Below are 22,536 nucleotides of genomic sequence, written 5' to 3'. Positions count from 1 at the left end.
GGCAGGAGGAGAGACACCCACCGCGGCGTCCCCTGCTGAGCCGACGACCGCGCCCCTTACTCAACACCACCCTCATGAAGTGCACGGCGAACATTACGGAAAGACAGTAATGGGAGTCAGCGAAATGGGACATACAGCATGCACGCCGCCATCAAGCAGTCCACATCCCGTTGTCCCGGGGAGGCACGAGATGGAGGTCGATCCGAACCAACGGACTGAGCTGCCTACCTGGCCATGATCCTCCAGGCCATCAGCTATAATATCAACAATACCCAGAAAGATGTGGTATCTATGAAAGAAAGTACAACAAGGGTGAGAACATATAAATTAAATGGTTGGTTCCTACTTTATTGAACTGTTTCGAGTAAAGCGGGATGACCAAGGGGCTTTCCTACAACGGGCACCCTGCATAGAACATCGGCACCAGGAAATACACACTCGACAGCCACCGTCGCCTACAAATTATTTGACTGGCGCATGGTCCAACGTGGGGCACCCCGAGTTCCAGGTCAGGGCAGATGTATTTGACGTATAAACATATAGTTCTATCTATCATAATCGAGGAGCTTAGTATATATAAATAGGTTTCGTGTAGAATCATTCCCACCCACTGTTGACCCAATTCAGGGATAAGTCAGCTGCACCAGACCCTATGCATACGTGACTCAGTTATTCCGCACCTTTTCCACATAGCACGGCGGCATGTGCGCAATCAGCGAGAAAAAGGCCTTGTAGCGCATCTCCTGCTTCGGATCCACCTGGCGAAGGTTGTAGTTCAGGACAATAGTGGCGCCGATCTTGGCCAGCTCCATCCGGGCGAGGTTTTGCCCGGGGCATGAGGCATAACCAAGCCCAAACGGCATGTAGTCCTTGTCGAGCCGCGCGGAGTCGGGACTCAGCCAGCGCTCGGGATTGAACTCCCTGGCATCGTCGCCCCTTTTTCGACAGGCAGATTAGTACATGCTACAGCGGAGGCTGGGATGTCCGAGCGGTGGTGGCAGCTTACCAAATCTCCTTGGAGTGATGGATGACCCAAGGATGGACGGAGAGGGTAATGCCCACGGGAAAGACCGTGCCACCTATCTCGAGGCCGCCTGGAGGCGCTCTACGGGCCAAGCCCACTAAGTAAAACTGCGATCAGCCCCTCTTCTCCACGGCTACTTATTTATACTCGGCCCTGGTTTAGGAATCGACTTACTCGCACCCGGCCCAAACACCCGCAACGCCTCCTTACAGCAAGCCTGCAAGTACGGCAACCCCTGCGTCTCCGCAAACGAGACCGGCCCCTGCCGTTCCCCGAGCCCGGCATCCAGCATCTCCTGCCGCGCGCGCCGCCAAGCGGTCGGGTGGCGGGTCATGTAGTACAGGAACGCCTGGATGCCCGACGACACCGTGTCGGACCCGGCCGCGACGGCGTTGAAGGCGGCCGAGTCGATCTCGTGCCGGTCCATGCGGCCCGGGTTCTGCTTCAGCATGCGGAACCAGTGCGACGAGGCGTCGAAGCGGCCGTCGGGGTTGCGCTGGCGCTCTTGGATGGCGGCCATGGCGGTGTCGACGATGTGGCCCCAGGGGACGCTGGAGTCAAGTTTAGGTAAAAGTCGACACGAACGGGCAAGGATGGAAACCGACGACTTACATTCCGAGGCCCGTCATTACGGGATTGGCCAAAAGCAGCACATGGATCCAGCGGAAGAACCCGACGGCCGAGACGTACGCGCTCTGCGCCTCGGACGCGGCGAAGGCGCCGGCGATGTCGGCGCCCTTCTTGAGGAAGCCGAAGGGCTTGGAGAAGACGACCTCGCCGACGACGTCCGAGGTGGTGAAGGAGACGAACTCGTCCAGGCGGGCGGGCTCTTTGGTGGTGGCGAACCGGTCGAGCCAGCCCAGCAGGAGGGCGATGGTGTTGTCGATGGCCTCTTCCGACTGGAGCACGTTGCTCAGGGTGTAGGCGGGGGCCACGTGCTTGGAGAGCTCGTTCTTGAGCTTGGGGTCGGTGGCTGCGAAGGGGTTCATGTAGCGGCCATCCTAGAGTGGGGGTCGTCAGCGTTGAAGATGTTTATCGGTCATGGGTATATAAATAGGGTAGGTGTATGTGAGAGTGTCGGCACACATTGGCAAAAAAAGGGGTAGCTTACCGGGAAGGTCGCGACTTTGTACCAGTCCGCCTTATGCAGGGTTGCCAGGAGGATCTTTTTAGGGCCATCTGGATGGCTGACGCTGACCTCTCCGGGAGCGATGCGTACGAAATGTCCTGTTTCGTTGTCAGCAAACAAGACCACACACGTACATACCATAAAAAGGGGTACTAAAGTAGACCATGCTTACCGTACTTGTCGTGTGCACGTATCAATTCGCGGTTCTGGTCCCCTTTGATGACATGTCTCACGTGCCAGAACCGGGTAACGGACGCAAGGGGCGGGCCGGGTACCGAGCTGAGGGAGGAGAAGAATCTTCTCCGTAATGCGACGCTGACAATGATCGTCCCTAGACCAGCCAAGACAGTGGCCAATGCGAGAAGGGCCATTGTGCGCAGAAAAAGAAAAGTTTGCTTGCTGCCTGCCTGTTCTGTGTGGTTGGTTGTTGGCGAAAGGGCTGTCATGAAACTGACAAATAATGCACCCCTCGTAAGCGTACGGCGGGAGACATTTAACCATCACTCGTAACCGCCCTCACAATTGGACCTCCACTAATGAACTGCTACATGCGGAAGTATGTCCCGAAATGAAAGACCCCGTTTCCATGCAGGCTTTTGGAGCATGTCGTGATGGTGGTGGAGCGACCTGATGCTTATTGGCCGATCCGCCGTGTCGGGACGAGGGGTATGAATCCATCCGCGGACGAACCTGGCAACGGACCGGGCCCCGGGGACGGAGCAACTGCCAAAAGCCCGTGGGGAACGAGGACCCTTGTCCTATCCCATTCCGTCCCAGCCCGTCGTGGAACGATGTTCGACTTGGCTGAATCTCGGCAAACACTCCAGAACTAGGATCTCGTTTAGGCGGAGGAGGGGCGATCGGCAGGTCGGTTATGAGAAGAGAAACCCCCAAAATGTAGTTTCAGAATTTCCGGTTGGAGGATCTGTCTGACTGGCTTGCTGATATAGGTTGAGAGGATAACAACCCCCATAGCTCACTACCTTTCAGGCCATGTAACTTTCCTCCACTGTTCGTTTCTGCCCATCGTTCCTTTGGCTAGCACTACGCTGCCCCTTTGGCTGGAAGATGGCGACGTTCCCCCTCGAACGCGATGACCAGAGGGCCATCTTGGTCGCCAACGTCCTCATGATTGCGGTCCCCGTCATTGCGGTGTCGCTGCGTCTACTGTCGCGCCGGATCGCAAAACGGGCATTGAACGTCAGTGATTATTTGATGGTCGCAGCTGTGGTATGCTTTGCCGACCCCTTTTTCGTGATCTTTGGCACCGGTTTGCCATTTGATTGAGGACAGAGGCCACTAACGTTGGGGATTCCAGTGCGTTTCGGCCAGCTTGAGCTCCCTTAGCATTACTGGTAGGACGACCGAGAATTGAACAGGGCGAACTTGGAGACTAATCCGCCTCGTCACAGGTGTCGTGCGATGTGGTCTAGGATACGACCACATGGCCAACATCATGGAGAACTACGGACCGGAGCCGATCACTCTATTATTGAAGGTGCGTTAATCCCACCGTTACAGCGCTTTGTCTCGGAGAACCAGCGCGGCTAACGTCCGGGGAAACAGCTCCTCATCGGTCTACAATTCACATGGGTGATCAGCCTGTCCCTCTGCAAGATCTCCATTCTCCTGCTCTATCGAAAGCTGTTCCCTACGCCCTTGATACACTGGGCCTCTCTGGCCACGAGTGTCCTGATCGCGGCTTGGGCGGTAGCGACCATCATGGCCGGCTGTCTGATATGCCAGCCCATATCCAAGAACTGGGACCTGTTCATGACTGGCGGGGACTGCGGCGACCAGGTCCTGTCGTTCACCGTTACGGGCGTCACCAATCTCATCACCGACGTCATGGTCCTCGTCCTGCCACTTCCGAATCTCTACAAGCTGCAGGCACCTATTCAGCAACGGGTCGTATTGGTCGGTGTGTTTAGTCTCGGGTTCTTGTAAGTGCCAGCACCAGTGTCTACTTGCCCCCTTTTTGGACTCTGCTCGACTTTCCCCTTACCCCCTCACCCCAAACATTTCCCGTCAAAGGACAAACTTGCAATTGCAACAACAGAAGCTAATCCCACCATCGTGGGCTCCCAGAACCTGCGCCGTAAGCGCCGTACGAATCCACTACCTCTCCAGCATGGACTACACCGACCTCACCTTCTCCATGAAGTACCCCAACATCTTCAGCGGCCTCGAGCCCAGCGCCGCCATCACCCTCGCCTGCATCCCGCTCCTGCGCCCGCTCTTTCGCTGGTCCGGCGGCTACAGCCCCACCGGCACCGCCCTCGATCCCAAGTCGTCGTCGTCTTCGTCGTCCAAGAACTCCGGCAACAGCCACGCCAAAAACGCCGTCTCCGTCAGCCATCCATTAAAGCGTTCGAAGAACAAAAGCAAGAAGAATGATGTTGACGAGGACGAGGACGGCTCCTCGCAGGTGCGACTGAGGCCCGACAACGTCAAGCATACAGTTTCGGCCACGAGCCATCCGCGGCATGGAGGAGGTGGCGGCAGTGATGGCGCAAGCAGCTTGGCCGCCGAGTCGTTCATCGAGAATGAGGAGGAGGACAAAACGGAGGATGGGGGCCGGCAACGGAGCGAGAACCATCACCCGGAAAGGCCGGTGATCACTGTGCGACAGCAGTGGGATGTGACGAAACAATGATCCAGGAGGGGATGCTTGTCATGGGACTCCGGACTTTTGTTTTTCTTGACCTTGGGGGGCGTTTGAAATCAAGGGGAGCTAGTATACCCCCTGTTTCGATGTTACTTCCATCTATAGAACCTATCACGCGTCGTCAGTCGGCCAGTCTACCGAGACATGCTTTGTCCAGCATTGTATGATAATTGCACCCAAAATGTGAACCTCAGTAGAGTGGTCGTTTACAAGAGTACTGGCATCTGCTACAAGGGAAGCCGTGAACGTAGCTATCACTCAACCCTCCTACACAGGCAACTGTTCTGCGACGGCAAGTTCTCAGAATCATCTCCGACATCGTCCAATCCTCACTTCCCACCGCATTGTGCGCATAGAACACCCCCTCTGGGTCCCATTTCTGCTTAATCTCGTACAACCTGGAATACGTGCTCCCAAAGAACGCCCGCGTACAGTCCGGCTCGAGGTAGTCCCTCTCCGACATGTACGCCCCCACGCCCGGCGGAACCTCCCGCAGCCGCCGCATTCAGTCGAGCGTCAGCACGTCACTGACCTTCTTTATCTCGGCAGCGGGCAGGGAATGGTCTCAGAGGCTGACCACGGCGGCGTGTAGCACGGTGTCGCGCCAGGCCGGGTTGACGGCGTTGTCTGGGCACATCCCCGCCCCCGCGTCCTTGTTGGGGTTGTTGGCGGCGAGGTTGAAGGCGACCAGGTAGCCGCCGTCTTCCACGATGCTCCGGATGGCGGCGAAGGCCGCGTTGGGTTTGGAGGGGGCCCCCCAGTTGGACTTGGGTAGGAGACGGCTGGCTTGCCGGATGGTGTTACTGCCCCATGGCTCCGTGGGGAAGCTGGAGGTCCAGGCATTATATGGTGATTGTCAAACTCCTGGTACACAGACTCGGTATTAAGGCCTAATGTTCTGAACTGTCCGAAAAGCGGCTCGTTGAGCTCTTGTAGTTGTGCCTTGGCTATACCGGGCGCGAACTATGGCCCCATTTCCGAGATAAACCGACCGGCGCCGAGGTTCTGGATCTGGAAGTACTCGCAGCGGCCAACGTCAGTATAGTCGATATACACATCAAAAAAAAAAAAAAAAGCGCGCCACGCAGCCCAGAACTGCTCCGCCGTCACATTGGTCCCGTCAAAAGGAGATATGTCATGGTCGTCCGCCGGACCTTCAGATAAGCCTTGACGGCGACCGAAGTGACTATGCCGTATGTAGAGCCGCCGCCGCCGCAGAGGGCCCAGAACAGATCCGAATAGACCTCAACTAAATAGGAGGTAGATATCCAGGCGACGTTACTTGTCTTTTTTTCCACTGCTCGGCTATACAGGCAGGCACCGGCGGGATCTTACGACCTATGTTTTCAATAAGCAAAAGCATGAGTCACTTGCTTCCGCTGGCCTGCGCTGGTATGAGTCGAAAAGCAAAAGAACAAAAACAGTCAACTCTCTCTATACGTCGCATGCTAGTTAACCATGATGTTGAATGTTGCTACTAACTCTCGGGCCAAGCAAACCCTGTTTGCTGGCGTTGAGTGGTATGTACCACCCGTTAAGATGCAACCCCCCTCTGGCTAACCCCCCCTCACTGACCCCCTGATTTCAGATAACTTTAATGCCTTTAAGTAATAATAATAATATATAAAAAAGTTAAATCTTACTCGTCTATTAATTAAAATATAATAAACTCTTCGTTTTCTTTTCCTCTTTTTATTAATACTATAATTAATAAAGAAATACGCATTACGTAAGCGATTTAAACTATATTAACCGATAAAAGTATTAAACGTATAGCTAAAAACTATAATATTAATAAGGGTACCCTTCGTAATCGAATTAAAGAAAACCTTAATAAAAAAAAAGTACGAGGCTCTATAGTTATTTACCCTTATAGAAAAAACCTTTTTAATTAAATAAGCCCTTTTTAAGCTAGCTTAAGCTACGCACTAACGTATCGACTGTTTCGTATATACGTTTAACGTATCCTCCTTATAAAAGGGGTCGATTACTTTATCGGTAAATAATAGGTGCACTGTTTTTTAAAATATTATCCGGCCTTTAAAACCGTGTATACTAAAGCAATAAATTTCCGGCGTCTCGTATACACATTAAACGGGGCTGTGCGAAGGTTTTTAATCGGCTTAATGCTATTATTATTAATAGTATACCCCCTCGATTTAAATTTAACGCTAATGAAATAAAAACTATAATAACGATAGAGAAAAGTATTATAGTAATCGAACCTACCGCTTATTAAAGTTTAATATAAAACGACTTAGCTAATCGCGAATAGGTAATTATTTTAAAATGTATTAATACTATTAATAATATTTTACCGCCTTTAATTATATTTAAAAGCTAATCGATCTAGTAATAATAGTTCCCTTAAAAAAAAACGTTAACTATAAGTATAAGAATTAAGCCTTTAAAGTATTATTAAAAGGATAAACTTTTAATCTTATAACCTTAAAGTAATTAAAAAAGATTTTTATCCTTTTAATAAAGCTTAATAACCTTAACTAATAAAAGCTTTTAATTCTTAATAAATATAAAAATTATATTAACGATAACTTTATATTAACGGCGTTAAAAGCTAAAGTAACGTAATTTACGGTCTAATTAAATACACGGTCTAATTGAATATTTTTTAAGGCCTCGTATAACGAAATATAAATTAATTCTATCACAACGTATTTAATATATTAAAATTAATCGGAATCCTCCTCTTTAAATATTTTTATATTATTTTAATAGGTACGTATATTATACCCGGGCTCCCCGTAGATTTTATAGCGTCGCGGGCGCGTTTTAAGCCTTTTCGTACGACTATTATTTCGGCGCGATTTATTTTATAATTGTTTATTAACGTTTTTTTAAAAACTATAGGTTTTTTTTAGTTTATATACGAAGTAATCCTTTATCCTATAGCCGTTTTTTTTTTGTACGGCGGCGCCGGCTAAGTATTTTATTTACTTTTCGTAGTGCGGTTATTTTACTTTTTAAAAAAGCGAGCCGGTGTATTACCTGCGTTATATTTTTTATAATCTGGTTAAGTTTAATTAAAATCGACGTCGGAAAGCTATTTTAATACCGTACGATACGGTTTCGAACGTATTCGGTTTAAGATTAGGTTTTAATCGGGTTATTTAAGGTTTTTAATTCTTAAAGAATAGGTAAACCGGAAGATATCCCTAGAGGTATTAAAGTATATAGTTTTATATTTAATTATAAAATAATATATTCCGGATTATACGGAACGAGTCCGGTCCCTCGAAAGTTTTTTTATATATTCAAAACGGTAAAAATCGCTTAGAACGCTTTTAAAAACGTTAGTAAGAAATCCTCTTTTAAAATATAGGTAATATACGCCCGCATAAAACCTTTAATTTTTTTCCCGTACGCCTTTTTTAACGTATAAAAATAGCCGATATTAAAAGGCTAGAGTTTATACGACGAATAAAAAGATATATAGAGTATAATAATCGAGTTCTCTTTATAGTAGAGCTCGAAAACTGTCGAGTGGTAGCTTTTATAGCCGTTAAGGATTAATAGGCGGTAAGTACTCTTCGTACGAAACTTTATATATTTATTAAAGTATCGAATTTAATCCTGGCTTCTTTTATTCGTAGTCTAGTTATTTTTAGTAATTGTGATTACTTAATTTTTTAGTAATAGGCTGTTTTCGTACTAGGAAAAAAGGTGCGTTTTCCCGGTAAAAATAATATACGGAGGGATAGCGTAACTATATAATTCGACGCCTTATATTATTATAATTTATTCCCGGTTTTTTTGCTGTATTGTTTTAAGTCTTCCGCGTTGATCGGAGATGGTTACGATTATTTCGGACGAGATTTAGCTTATAAAAAACCCGGTTTCGTTAAAATTGTATATATTTTTTTTTAAATTTTATATTTATTAATTATATTCCGTATAAAAGTAAACTACGCGCGATATGTGTCGGGATTTTCGCAAAAAACTCTTTAATAATCGATTTTTCGGTTAAAACGCGTCTAAAGATTTAATTATCGTTATACGAAATTAAAGGCCTAGTTAACGTCGACGCGTCCCGCGTCGCGTAAATTAAATAATCGATTCGCTATATCTTTAATATTATTTATTCGAGGCGGAAACGATCGCGAATTTAAATTAATTATATATTATATAATTAATTACTTTTCGGAATTCGTAAGCTTTTACGTTAACGATTACGTATTTCGTCGTAAAATATTACCGCGATATTAATAACGTAAAGTTATATAGGGGATATTATATATTCGCGTTGCGGCTCGTACGCGTAATTTAGGGTTTTTTTAAAACGTTTAAAACGCTAATTATATATCGTTCTCTTTCTATTAATTTATTATTATAGGTAATAAAAATATAAAGTATGAAATATAAATTGTACGGAATTAAAAGAAAGTGTTTAATTAGACCGTGTGTTTAATTAAATCGTGGATTACGTTATAACTCTTTTATTTACTACTATATAGCTCTTATATACTTTAGCCCTTAGATATTAACTATTTTAAGGTTTTAAAAAGAGGTTCCGAAAAGAGCTCGACCTAGTATACGCTATTACTAATAATAGCTACGTTAAAAAAAGGGATTTCCTTTAAGCTTAAATTAAAGCACGTAAAATAACCTTCACCCTTAAAATTATCGCTAATAAATAAATAATAATTAGCATTTACCCCTTTAATATCGAAAAGCTAATAAATAATAAACTCCGGCGCTTTAATATAATACGAGCTATTAATAAAGCTATTACCGCTAAGGATACACGTTAGCTGGCCGAACCGAAAGCTAAAAAAATCGAGACACCGAAAAATAACCGGCAAGTTAGAAATTTAAGGGCTGCGATACTTAATATAAAGGTTACCACCGGTAATCTAATTAAAAGGTTACTATAAAAAAGCTCGGTAAGAGTATTAATAATTTAATAGCTTAAATCGGCCGGTTAAAGTAGGAAAAAGCCGGTTTAAAGGTAAATTTAAAGAAAACAAGGGTTTAAAAAAGAGGAAGGTCGATAAGGACCCTAATAAGGGCTTTATTTATATAATAAATATTAAGGAGGTTTAAAAGGACGTTAAAAAAGAAGGTTAAAAAAAAGGCCGAAAAAGAGCGCCGGTAAAGTAATAGAAATTAATATAAATCGAGTTAATAGTAAGGGTAACTCTATTATAATACGCACAAGCCGAAATAAACCTTAAAATATAATATGTGTTACTTAATTAACCTATCTATTAATGTTATTATTAATTTTTACATCTATTTTAGGGGGGTCAGTGAGGGGGGGGTCAGCCAGAGGGGGGTTGCATCTTAACTTCCAATAGTTTTAACATAAGCTGTCCAATTGGCATGGAAGTGCCGAGAATTAGGCGTCTGGGCAGACAAGATGTGAAATATCTAGGTTACCGTGATATTTGACAGCATATCATAAACTCCCATCCTCTATATTGGCCCTAATCGTAGATGCTCCTGGCGCATGTTTGGCCATGCTACCCAAGGATTCACGCCTTTGCCCCAGAATCATGCCCTCCGTATTCCATAAGAGCTCAGCAGAAACCACCATCCATAGCCCAGTAACGCGGCAACAACCCCAAACGGTGCTCGTGCGTGATACCCATAGTAGCCAAAGGAGGAGCCGCAGACCCAATACTGCTGCTGCTGCTGCTTTCGCCGACAGCTGTCCGTCCCGTCTCTTCCTCCTCATCACCGCTATCCGGCTCCACATCAATCTCAATCGTCTCGTCGTCCGCCGCCGTCCACCCCTGCGCCGCGCACCCCGCCCGCATCGCCGCGAGCCGGTCCTCGGCCGTCTGGCACGCGCAGCCCTGCAGCGGCTCCGCGGCGCAGACGCGCGCGCCCGCGGGCGCGCCGCACCGGTGGTCGGCGCAGTGGACGTGGATGGGGAGGGGGCAGCAGCGGCAGCCGGCCAGGATGGCGAGACGGCTATCTTCCGCGGGGGAGGGGGAGGGGGAGGGGAAGGGGAAGGGGCTTTCGCTGCTGCACTGGAACTGCGTGGGGCAGATGTAGGTGGCGCCCTGGCAGGTCGGGTCGGCGCACATGGGCTTGGGGGTGACGGGGCATTGCTGGGTGTCGGCTAGGCGGACTGGCGCGGGGTCCGGCGCTGTGGTGCTGGCGGCATCGTTGGTGCTGTTGTTGGTGTTGGTCTCAGTGGCGAGTGCGAATGTTGCGAGGGCGAGGCATGTCCAAAGGTGCAGCATGGGGCGAAGCCAACGGGCTATAGTGATCATGGTTCCTAAGTCCGATGCGCCGAAGGGATAATTGTTGACGACAATGGGATTGAAGAATATCCCTTCAATTGCGGCTGGCTGACCATTAAGTAGGGCATCTATTTACGGAGCTATGCGCTAAAGTTTGAGGGGCAAAAGGAGCCCAACGGTCCCTAAAGAACAGCCCCACTGCTTCGCTGGGCAGTGAGAAAAGTGCCCCCTGGCCTTGATTGGCATCAGAATAGCGGCAACTTAGCCCGCATAGCAACGTCTCGACCTCTTCATTACTCTCCCAGCTCTTGTGTCTGTCGACCGTCAACTTTGAAAACCAATCCAACTTCCCCGAGAAACTGAGGTTAGTTAAGCAAACCATGGAATTCCAATACGCTTCAATATGCGCTCGGCCCGTCGCGCATTCCCGGCTTGTGGCTGAATACCGATCGGTTGAAGAGTATCCCGGTCTACAATGCCTGTACCCCAGTACGTTGGCTCGCCCCGGATCTGAAGATATAGTGCTGTGACAGACTCAAGTCAGCAATTCCTCCCTCCCTGGTTTAAAAGGGGCTGATATATGACTTCTTACCTTTGGCGAGAATTGTCGGGCAATCAGCTCGCGTCAAAGGTGACGCGCTGGTGGCGACGAAAACAGTGTCGTCGCGGTGCTGGTTCATCAAGACGCACTTCTCGTAGCCATAAATCTTGTCCGTAATGACAGGAGTAACAGGGTTGTCACTGATCCTCTTTGTCCCCTTGAATTCGTCGGTTGCTGTGGTGTAGCTCGATTAACACACGATACACACTTCATTTGAGCTTGGGTCTACTTACTGCCGCCGAATACGTGCATCAGCTCGTGGAGGATGGTTTCCGAAAGCGGCTTCATGTGGTCAAGAGCCGTTTTGCCCTCCCGGAGGCCATCTTTGTGAATGGTTGTGAGAGACCGGTGGTCCAGTCCATCGTTGGGAGGATCCCACCGCTTCTTGCTGACGAAAACGTGTGCCTGTTTGCTGAAGTCGGCCACGAAGTTGGCATCGCCGGGGAGCCTGAGCTTGAATCCTGCATTGCATCTCGAGTAAGCATGTGCAATAACCCATTGCGTATTCCACACATTATACGAACCTGAAGTCGAGAAGGACCCCGCGTCACCGTTGGCTCCGCCGGGTTTTGCCCTATTGCCATCCGCGACTTTGTAGCGAGCAATGTTTTGGGTTGTTCCTTGCGCGTCGACGTAGGTATAATCCGTGTCGGACCAGACCGCCCCATTCCCATCATCGTACAGATTTATGAAGTCGTTGCGACAATAGAACGTGACGTGCAACGGCCCGCTGGCGATGTTCACCACACTACCGTAAAGACCTGGTCAACTGTGTTAGTCTTGCAAGTCTCTGGATATCGCCGGATGGGCACTTACTGTCAAGTCTGATCACATCACTCGGCCTGAAGAGCGGCGTGAATGCGGCTTTGACCACGCCGTCGTCGAGGTCAAGGATTTGCTCTTGTGCGTCTGTATAGGAAACCACGTTAGCGAGAGTCGGATTTTTGGGGGGTACTGGGTCTGTAACATACTCTCTGCCACTTGTATAGCCTCCTGGATTGCCGCCTCAATTCTAGCCGAACCGGCTGCGTCGTGGCACACAACATCGTAGGTAGCAAGACATCCTGTCACCAGGAGCAGCAATGGGAAGAGCATCTTGGGCCGTTCGATCCCGTGAGGCCAGAGGTGGCTTCCGACAGGCAAAGGAGGGCTGCGAAGTTGGGCAGATGTTTTATTGTGTCTGGGCCGGACGAGCTGCTGGTCTGTCTTACATGTACCAACTGGCTCCGTTCGGGGTCCGCCTAGCATTCGGCCCCCACGCACCACGAAGTAGTCACGAAAAGTCCCCAAATGGGCTGATCGGGCGAGGGCCGATTATGGCGGGATCCGGCCCACCCCTGACCCCACCGGAGCTGAAAATTTGTCCGACTTAAACTCCCGGTCGTGCAGCCGCGTGCCATGAATAGCGTGCGGCACAGCGGCCGATTAATCTCAGAAGCGGATCTTATGTCAGCACCAGGTCGTACCAATGCGGCACAGCTGACAATAAAACCTGAAAATGAATCGTCCTTTCCCCAAGTCGGTCAGCGTCTGGGCTCTGGATTCCTAAAATAGGTGCATTGGCACGGGGCTATGCCGGTATATACGGATGGATACGGGACCGGCGGCAATTTGTCTAAATGGGGTGGGATGATATCCCATTGGTGGAAGACAATATATGGTTATTACACTTGAGCGTAGCCACAGGAGAATACTTCAAGCACATTAATAGTCAGCAGGTAGGCGCCGTTGCCCGAGCGTGTCTCTCGTTTGTTGTACTCAGGCAATACCTCCACGACGCGCGCAGCCAATCTGTGAAGGGTTGAAGCACAGCGTCCATCATGTTCAAGAGATTGACCCAGTACCTGGCGGTGCCGAACCTGAATTTCGATTCAGTCGGCGTCAGCAACAGGACTGGACCGGCAGAGCCACGCCGAGCCCTCTCATCCATCTCACCAAGAGAGACGGGTGAGCCTCGCCGCGCCTTCACAGCTATTCCCGCACGAGCAACCGGGCGAGTCGGTTCCGATGCCGACTACCCAAAGAACGTTGCGGCACCAGACGTCAAAGTACGGCAGTCCAACCAGATCCCATTCAACTTCTGCCCGGAAGACTTCAGGAGACCGCCCAAGAACTGCGACAATTGCGGCGGCGACAACTACCACCATGGGATATGCAACGACATCCTCTTGTCCGGTCGTCAGACCTATGATTGCTTGCTGACGGGCTACGGCTGCAGCGGCTATTATTGCCAGTGTACGCACGAAGGCGAGGATCATAATCCTCGAGTCACCTCGACCACGGTGGTTGACGGTCAGACGGGTACCGTTATATACGAGCCCATGGCCCTGACACAGTACTCCAACCTGCGGTACCACACCACGGTGACCCTAACCGAGGTTGCCACGACCACGACCGACGGTGGCACTGGTCTGGAAACTGCGTTGGCTGTCGTCTTTGCAGGTGGCATTGCCTGGGTTGCTATCTGTAAGTACCTTGCTTTGGCTGATCTGATCTACTCCTCTAAGCTGTGCATGATGCAACTGCTGACATTGTGTAACTAGCCGAGGCCGGTGGTGCAGCGGCAATTGCCGCGATCAGGCCTCCAGGCCGAAAGCCCGAAGACGCCAAGGAGGACGACAGGTCCTGCAAGAGGAACCCCGAGGAGGAATGCCCCAACTGCGGCGGCTCCGACGGCTACGGCCTCTGCTCCAGCGGCGACCAGGCCGGCTGCCCTTGCGACGAGAAGCAAAACTGCCCCAACGAGCCTCCTCGGTGCTCGGACCAGCAGTGCGGCGGAGACGTAAGTAAACTCGCACGCAATTCACGACAGAAGGATATACTGACCCTGGAGGATCTAGAACGGCGAGTCGCAGTGTTCCGCTTCGGGCGAGATCAATGGTTGCACATGCTGTCCGGACAAGGCGCCACTTTGCACGGACAACACTTGTAAAGGCAACAGTATCCAATCCTGTACCGGACCCAAGTGGGAAGAGTGCGGCTGCCTCGTCTATGTGGACTCTGGAGAGACGGTCAGCGGAGACGAGCCGGACTTCGGGAATCAAAATCCTGTATACGCCAGTTCCTCCGTTTCTTCGGTGGCCGGCTACGTCTTCACCGCCGTCTGGGACGCCAACTACACGAACCTGCCCGGATATCCGACCCTCCTGCCCGGAGTGGGGACCAATATTCTGCGGTACAAGGAGACGAAGCCCGGGGAGCCGGTTAAGAAAGGGACGAAGCTCCGGATCCTTCCCGTCGGTGACTCCATTACGGTTGGTTTCTTGAGCGATCGCAATGGCGGGGATGGAAATGGATATCGCGGTCAACTGAAGAGTGATCTGTCTGGTAAGCATCAACGTCACAACCAACATACTTGAACAAGCTGACGACAGGCAGGTGACGAGGTGGTCTTTGCCGGAACCGAGAGCTCCGGGACCATGAAGAACGGCAACTATGTAAGTCCCCCCCTTTCCGACGATATGCCAAAGAAAAAGGCTAACGGTAACCGCAAGGCCGCCTGGTCCGGCAAGACCATCCAATACATCTCGGACCACGTCGACCCCTCCCTGAAGCAACGCCCCAACATCATCCTGCTGGCCGCCGGCACCAACGACATGAACCCGAACCACGCCATCTCGACCGAAGGCAACGACCCGCGCGGCGCCGCGGACCGCTTGGGGAAACTGATCGACAAGATGGTCGACGCCTGCCCCGACGCCGTCGTCGTCGTCGCCATGATCATCGACACCTGCAACCAGGACCAGTCTCCCCGGACCCGGCAGTTCCAGCAGCTCGTCCCCGGCGTGGTGCGGTCCCGGCGGGAGGACGGGAAGCACGTCCTGGCCGCAGACTTTACCACGTTCCAGACGAGCAACCTGCAGGACTGCATCCATCCCACCAACGACGGGTACAAGCTCATGGGCGACTACTGGAACAGCTTCGTGCACCAGATCCCGCGCAGCTGGATCGAGCCGCCCGTCGGGCCGGACCCGGTCGGCGACGATGATGGGGATGGCGAGAACGGTGGAATCGACAAGGGGATCCCGCCGCCGGACTGGGGTACCAGTCCCGTCCAGGTCACCTCCAAGCAGGAAGTGGCCGATGCGGCGGAGTTTGCGCGAGGCGGGAAGGACAAACCGGCCAAATGCAATGGGCCGCCGCACTGGCGGGCCTCTGGCAAGATCGGCCTGGGTCTCGAACGCAATGGCGATTGGCAGTACCACAAGGACTGGGTCGCTAAGGGAGAAATTGCCTCGGGCCTGGGATGGGAGGAGAAATACGTCCGACTGCACGATATGAATGGTGATGGGAAAGCAGGTAGGTCCCCACCGTATACTGACCAAAGCAGAGCCGGGGACAAAGCTGACATGAATAATAGACTACGTCTGGATCCACCCCGAGACGGGCGAGATCCGTTGCTGGCTGAACAACATGCCGGAGCCATGGTCGCCGGCCGGAACCAACAACAGCATCATCGGCAGCGGAGTCCTTCCCGCAAAGTTTATTTATATGGCGGTAAGTTGTCCCCTATATGTGATTGTCAGAACCCGACCATGCTAACTGAGGAATAGGACATGAATGGCGACGGTGTAAGTTAAGAAAAACTGTATTTGTGTGAGTTGAGAGTAAGCAAGGCAAGCTGACACAACAGCAGATGGACGACTACCTAGTCGTGAACCCCAACAACGGCGCGGTCCGGGTCTGGTGGAACTACGGCCCCGACAAGAACTGGGTCAACGGCTGGAAGTTCGTCGAGGGCGGCGAGATCGCGTCGGGGGTGCCGCACGCCAACCTGCAGACGCTGCGGTTCCCCGACATCAACGGCGACGGCCGGGCCGACTACGTCTACATTGGCGAGCACGGTGCGCTGAAGCACCACTTGAACACGGGTTCGCCCGGAGGGCAAGACGTGCTGTTCCACGCCATGGGTGGGATCGCTACCGGCGCGGTGGAAGATATATCGCGACTGGTATTTGCTGACGTAAGTAAAAAGAAGGTACTTCCGAGTTCTGGCAAAACCTGCTAACCAAGAAACCTGTAGATGAATGGCGATGGCAGAGACGGTAAACACGTTTTCCTCAGAAATGCTTCTGTTGCACTCCTTGCTAACACTCGACAGACTACCTCATCTGGGACGACGACGGCGGTCTCACCGGTTTCCTCAACCAACCCACCAACAGAGAAGGCGTGCCCCTGTACATCAACCAAGGCCCCGCCAAGACCATCGCGGACGGCATCAACAAGCCCCCCAGCACCATCCGACTGGCCGACATGGACGGCGACGGCAAGGACGACTATGTCCATGTCGGCGACAACGGCGCCATCTCCGTGTGGTACAACCGCGGCACCACGGCGGACCACCTGACCATCGACGAAATACGCTTTGCTGATATCGATGGCGACGGCGTGGATGACTGGGTGTTGCTGGACCCGGAGTCGGGGGCGCCTACTGTTTAGTAAGTAAACCGCCCCTCCCTTTCCTTGCTCGAGTGAACACTAACAATTTGCAGCCTCAATACCGGCATCAACGACCAAGACTCTCTCGGTTGGCTCTGGAACCCGGCGGAACGCGGCAAGCCCATAGCCACTGGTGCGGCCCCGGCGTCTCAAGTCGTTTTCGGGGATATCGACGGGTGAGTTCTGGTCACTCTTCACACAAGACCGATGAGTTGCATACTGATCAGAAACAGAGATGGGATGGATGACTACCTGGTCCTAGATCCCAAGACCGGTGCCCTGAAAGCATACCTGAACACGGGCCCGGATCCAACTCCAGGAGCCACTGACACATGGCCGTGGAAGCCCATTGGCACCATTGCCACTGGTCTCGGACCTGGACACCGAGTTAGGATTGCCGATATCGACGGCGACGGCGTATGTTACTTGCTTTACTACCTTCTAGCTGCATCACTTACTAATAGACACCCTCCCCCAGCGCGACGACTACATCTTCCTCAAGCCCAACGGCGGCACCACCATCTACCGCAACGTCTACAGCCCCACCAACGACGGCCCCAAGTACCGCGCCCTCCCCGCCGCCGACGCGTCGGGCATCGGCCAGTCCCCCGAGGAGATCCAGTTCGTCGACATCAACGGCGACGGCAAGGCCGACTACGTCTGGACCTCGCGGCTCGACGGCCGGGCGCGCGTCTGGTACAACGAGTACCCGGCCCTGCCCGCGTGGCGCGAGGGCGGCGAGATCGCGGGCGGCGTCGGCACCTCGGGCGCCAACGTGCGGTACGCGCAGCTCCAGCGCACGGGGCGCGCCGACTACGTCGCGCTGGAGCCCAAGACGGGCGCGTTCGCGGGCTGGCTCGGCGGCTGCGGCGACTACGACGACGCGCCCAAGACGCACCGGGTTTCGATCGCGAACGGGGCTCTTGGGGAGGCCGGCAAGGATTACCGGCGCGCGTGGCTGGTCAAGGAGCACCCGCTCGGCGGGGAGGAGCCCAAGGACCTGTGCGGGTTCGAGGGGTCGCAGGACAACACGAACCCGTCGATCGTGGGGCCGGACTACCCCGTCGCGATCTGGGAGATTCCCAAGCTGTTCGGGCACGAGTGCTTCTATGTTGGCGGACTGCGCAGGATCGGGCAGTTGGTGTGTGATGGGGTGAGTGGGATTCAGTGCTACAAGCATCCCAACGCCGGGATCGGGACGGTTTGCAAGAACAAGGCGGCGTCGTATACAAGACTGATTGTGTGTGAGTGGGATTGAGGATGCTTGAGGTTGAAGGAGTGAATAATACCCCAGTTATCAAATCATCTAAGGTAGAGATATACGAGACCTGTCGCTTGATATGCAGTTGAAAAGTGAGGCTTAGTGCATGTCCAAAGCCAACGGTGCTCCTCCTGTTTCTGGGATTCATTTCCCGACTTCAACTGTTGACATATGCTGGGCACTGTAATGATCAGCAGTGCTCTGGGCCTGGATTGGCTGTATGTGAAGATGCTCTGGCGCTCTTACTCCGACGCAAGTTACGATATACAGTTTACCTACTTATGTACGGGACGACGCTGCCTATCACCTTGGCATACTCATATGGTGCTTCACCAAGCTCTGCTATTCTATGTGCGGTGCTGAGACTTCAACTTACAAACGCCGCTCATACTACGCTTCACACCATCAATCAAAATACTGCCGCAAGCACCGTCAGAACAGCAAACTTATGTGAACCACCAACATGGCGTCCGACTTCAAGTACAAGAAGACGCCATTCCCGAAACATACGTCGGACTACGAGGCATGCCTGTAAATTGACAACGATACTTGGGCAGTACTGGGAGGAGGGGTTGTAGATTACCATCCTACACAACAACAGAAACGTCCAGTTGTGGCACTGGTAGAGAGCAAATTCTTGCTTGTTTGGACCAAAAACGCCCAAGTCTCAAATGAATTGTGATTATAATTCTACCAATCTGAAATGCTTTCTTGCCGCTCAAGGGCGTTGACTGGGTATTGACACTTCGAGGTCCCCTGCATCGTTTGCATTTTGTGACGAAAAACATAAGCTGGGTTGCATAATGTCTCACAATTATCCAATTACTTAGTTGCGTCTCACATGGTTAATAAAAGAACAATTCAGCTGGAAAAGGCGGCAATACAATGTACGGCTTTCGTTGCTGTCATGGTGTTTTCATCCCATGTTTCTACAGGCCTGTGCTACGACCCAATCCAATGGGACGGGTCCAGTTCCCACCTAATTGGGGGATGTGAGCTTGTTCCCAGAACCCGATCTGATCTGTTTCAGATGGTATGGGGCAACGGTGCGGGAATTGGCATTAAGCTTTCTATTAGCGCAACGGTCAATAGTGTCATCGGGTAGTGGGACTTTGGGATCTTGGGCAATTGAGGGAATGTCCAGGATGAATGGAATCGCAAGCTATGACCAAATGAGACTGGATCAATGAGACTGTCACCAATGGAGCTGGAGATCAACGTCCTTTGGCAAGGATGCACAAGCAAGTCAATTGTGCTGGCAGGGCATTCAACTGGATTGGGACACTGGTGCGGTGGGAGTGAGGTGCGTTGTGGTTCCCCAAGTCACGTGGACCCCCCATCTTGACATCCTGCAGGTCCAACATTGCACAACAGTACGTACCATCAGCAGATCAGCCGAGATCAGTAAAAAATATCCGATTGATCTGATTCCCTAAGCTCTCCAGGCAGAAAGAATTCTTTTGCACCCAATCACAGGTGCTGGATCGGGTCTCCAGGAATCAACAAGGCAGCCCTGAGGCATCTAAACATAGAAAATAGCTGGGGAAGTGGGGCCCGCCTCAAAGCTCAGCTGGGGCGGCCAATCAGATATCAGAGAAATAGCCAGCTCCCAAGATATTCCCCACGAAAAATCGAATTCCGCGTGTTTTGCCTGCATTTTGGCAGGGCCCGATCGGGCGGGGGCCTGGCAGATCAGATCAGAGGGTTACTGATCCCGCGCTGGATTGGCCCCACCGTGAACAGTTTAAATATCTGCCCTTCCTCCCACTCATTCCAACTTTCCTTCCTTTTCCTTTCTCATACCCCAGTCGACTTTGATGTCCCAACATCAAAGTCGACAAAGATGATGCTTGTGCGCCTCGACAGCAACATCATCTTCCGGCCCGACGACAACCAAGCGGCTCGACGACAGCCTCATCTGCCCTCTGCCCACTGCCCGGTAGCCCGACAGCAAGCCTGACGACAAGCCCGACGACAACAAGCCCTCACCCCCACCGACCCGATGGAGGCCTGGGATATGAATGATGCGACAGTTCACCGGAGAAAGAGCAGTCCCCAACAGCAGGGTGGTGGTGGAATTGGTAAGGCCGAGGAGGATCTGGTGGGCTCGACACCCCAGCGCATCTGGGTCGCGATCGAACAGTGGCAGAACCGGCGATGAGGTGCCCCCGAGGGCAACTGCCTTTTGGCAAAACAATTTTTTGAACCCCCGAGTCTCTGACTCTTCTCGCCCTTGTGGCAAAACATTTTTTTTCATTGTATTCTCTGCTTCATGCAGGGGTATGAAGAAGAAAATTGGTGTTTTGTGTATTTTTCTCTCGCATGTCAGTCACGATGCCCTCCATGATGGATTCCTGTTGTTGACGCCTGCTGACTTCTAACTTCAAGTGAGGGTATTTTGCTTCATTGAGACATTTCACACGTAAGTAACGACGCAATCTACGATGATGTTTCTGGTGTTGTTTGGCTGGTGCTTACTTCCATCTGATGACATGTAATTAATTGCAGAACGCCTCCAAGGCCTCGCGCGCTTTTAAATATCATGTAGCTAGCCCTTCTCGTACTGAATAGAAATCTCATATGTTATTTGCCTACCATGAGTTCTACACGTATTCTTGCTGCCTCTTGTCACTCTTGAATATCTGCCAATTGTATTTTTCCGTGACCGGCAGGTAATTGGTGATGCGTTCGTGTCTTGGCCACATTTGATATGATCATTCTACGTAGACTGTTCACTTAAGGCAACGATGGTGATACGATGACCGTGGCAGGTTCCTCAATTGCAAGTATCCGCGTTTGGCCATCCCGCGTTCGAACAATTGCGGTCGTAAGGAATGGCAGATCCAGCAGATACAACCAAGAAAATGGAAGGCACATCGAGGGATCGCACACTGGTGGTCTTCACGGCCAGGAAGGAGCACGGCCGGCAATGATGGCAGGTTCACTGCTCACCATGTCTCTCAATTCTACTTGGGAAGCAACGAGCAGCGTCGATTTAATGCTACGTCTGTGGCTATTCCGCGTCTGAATGTCGCGGAGCAAAATAATACACTGTTGTCTTCCAAGTGCTCTTCACGATCCCTCTCGAGACAGGCCAGTTATTTCTGGAAGAGCACCAATATCAAGGGCGATTGAATACCCAAATTCATGTGGACAACGTTGAAAAGCGCGACCATGGCTGACAGAAAAGCCGTTGGCCCGAGAACAGCGAATATTCATGGTGGAGGCAACAATCTGCTCATTCCCTGAACCTACTTCCTACTGGGTAGATGCGCGCTGTGTTGACTGACATTCGACCCGATCATCACCAAAGCGAAAAGCATGTGAAGTGTTCCAATCGTGGCGAGTTACGTAATTCCTGATCTTCCTTCTCGTCGGCACAAAGCAAACATGTCACGGAAAGATGAGGATCTCCAATGTTCCAATAGCTGTAACATTGCCTCGTGCTCGAGTCTCACGCTGTCACCTATCTTACCATCTCTAGGTCTGCTTGATTGTAGCCAAAGCCAGATAGTGGAAAACCCAGCGTGGATTCTCAACATGGCGACCCGACCTCGTTTTCATCGTCCGCCTGGAAGAAGATGGCCCAACTGCTCCTGTCCGCACGACTAGTAGGTCTGACACAATGCGTGGATGTCTCGCCTTAATCGACGAAACCATCTTGAAGTTGACGAAGAGACTCCGGAATCAAAGGATCGCGGCGTTCTCCACGGCAAATGGTACCCAAAAGACCTGTTCGTGCTCTTCGTGGGACCTTTTTCATTCTACGAAGTACTCTGTTCCGATTGCTGACCCTTATGTGCGATTCGCCTACCTGCAAGATTATCTACCTTCTCGAATAAATAGACAAGTTTGTAAACGAGGGCACCGACGAGCCTACATCCGAGGCCCTGAAGAATATCAAGCAGATCATGATTTCAGGACCATATTATATAATCCCACAAGGCCCAATAGACGCTCAGCTGCTCGACGATGGGAATATTACACGTATCGAACAGAAACACGATGTATCACTGGGCCAATACTACTCGCCAGTCCAAAACACCCTCAGACAAGCTGGAGATAACGTCGTGACACATTATGGCATTACTTGGCATCCCGGTGACTGGGATTGAAACTTTTCAATCGTGGTATCAATGACTACCTACTCATGGATCCCTTCCTTCTGCTTCAACACTTGTGTACGTCACTTGTGTCGCACGCAG

General features: G+C 51.2%; 6 protein-coding genes across 6 annotated transcripts; 2 read left to right on the top strand and 4 right to left on the bottom strand.

Moving 5' to 3' along the window:
• Positions 1–665: 665 nt before the first annotated feature.
• Positions 666–2,524, bottom strand: PG986_005075 (uncharacterized protein; the record flags this gene model as incomplete). The annotated part of the gene is made up of 6 exons (XM_066841297.1): positions 666–936; positions 1,007–1,121; positions 1,199–1,575; positions 1,637–2,025; positions 2,136–2,251; positions 2,326–2,524. 6 exons carry the CDS (start codon positions 2,522–2,524, stop codon positions 666–668), a joined length of 1,467 nt encoding a protein of 488 aa, XP_066701159.1.
• Positions 2,525–3,221: 697 nt separating this feature from the next.
• On the top strand, positions 3,222–4,809 carry PG986_005074 (uncharacterized protein; the record flags this gene model as incomplete). Its single annotated transcript, XM_066841296.1, has 5 exons — positions 3,222–3,383; positions 3,472–3,508; positions 3,566–3,651; positions 3,720–4,096; positions 4,242–4,809. The coding sequence occupies 5 exons, from the start codon at positions 3,222–3,224 to the stop codon at positions 4,807–4,809; spliced, it is 1,230 nt and encodes a 409-aa protein (XP_066701158.1).
• Positions 4,810–5,386: 577 nt separating this feature from the next.
• PG986_005073 (FAD-binding domain-containing protein) lies at positions 5,387–5,796 on the bottom strand (the record flags this gene model as incomplete). Its single annotated transcript, XM_066841295.1, has 2 exons — positions 5,387–5,648; positions 5,786–5,796. The coding sequence occupies 2 exons, from the start codon at positions 5,794–5,796 to the stop codon at positions 5,387–5,389; spliced, it is 273 nt and encodes a 90-aa protein (XP_066701157.1).
• A 4,562-nt stretch (positions 5,797–10,358) lies between these two features.
• Positions 10,359–11,060, bottom strand: PG986_005072 (uncharacterized protein; the record flags this gene model as incomplete). The annotated part of the gene is made up of 1 exon (XM_066841294.1): positions 10,359–11,060. The coding sequence occupies one exon, from the start codon at positions 11,058–11,060 to the stop codon at positions 10,359–10,361; it is 702 nt and encodes a 233-aa protein (XP_066701156.1).
• A 339-nt stretch (positions 11,061–11,399) lies between these two features.
• On the bottom strand, positions 11,400–12,726 carry PG986_005071 (uncharacterized protein; the record flags this gene model as incomplete). The annotated part of the gene is made up of 5 exons (XM_066841293.1): positions 11,400–11,554; positions 11,623–11,805; positions 11,865–12,392; positions 12,448–12,540; positions 12,603–12,726. The coding sequence occupies 5 exons, from the start codon at positions 12,724–12,726 to the stop codon at positions 11,400–11,402; spliced, it is 1,083 nt and encodes a 360-aa protein (XP_066701155.1).
• A 725-nt stretch (positions 12,727–13,451) lies between these two features.
• Positions 13,452–18,328, top strand: PG986_005070 (carbohydrate esterase family 3 protein; the record flags this gene model as incomplete). Its single annotated transcript, XM_066841292.1, has 12 exons — positions 13,452–14,097; positions 14,175–14,413; positions 14,472–14,885; positions 15,006–15,930; positions 15,992–16,128; positions 16,185–16,202; positions 16,268–16,594; positions 16,655–16,676; positions 16,733–17,069; positions 17,124–17,246; positions 17,304–17,487; positions 17,549–18,328. 12 exons carry the CDS (start codon positions 13,452–13,454, stop codon positions 18,326–18,328), a joined length of 4,152 nt encoding a protein of 1,383 aa, XP_066701154.1.
• Positions 18,329–22,536: the final 4,208 nt, after the last annotated feature.

The sequence above is a fragment of the Apiospora aurea genome (genome assembly GCF_038362705.1).
Source record: "Apiospora aurea strain CBS 24483 chromosome Unknown utg000004l_segment0_segment0, whole genome shotgun sequence".
Classification (NCBI taxonomy): Eukaryota; Fungi; Ascomycota; class Sordariomycetes; order Amphisphaeriales; family Apiosporaceae; genus Apiospora; species Apiospora aurea.
The sequence above is the reverse complement of the archived record's forward strand: the minus strand, read 5'-3'. Positions and strand labels throughout refer to the sequence as shown.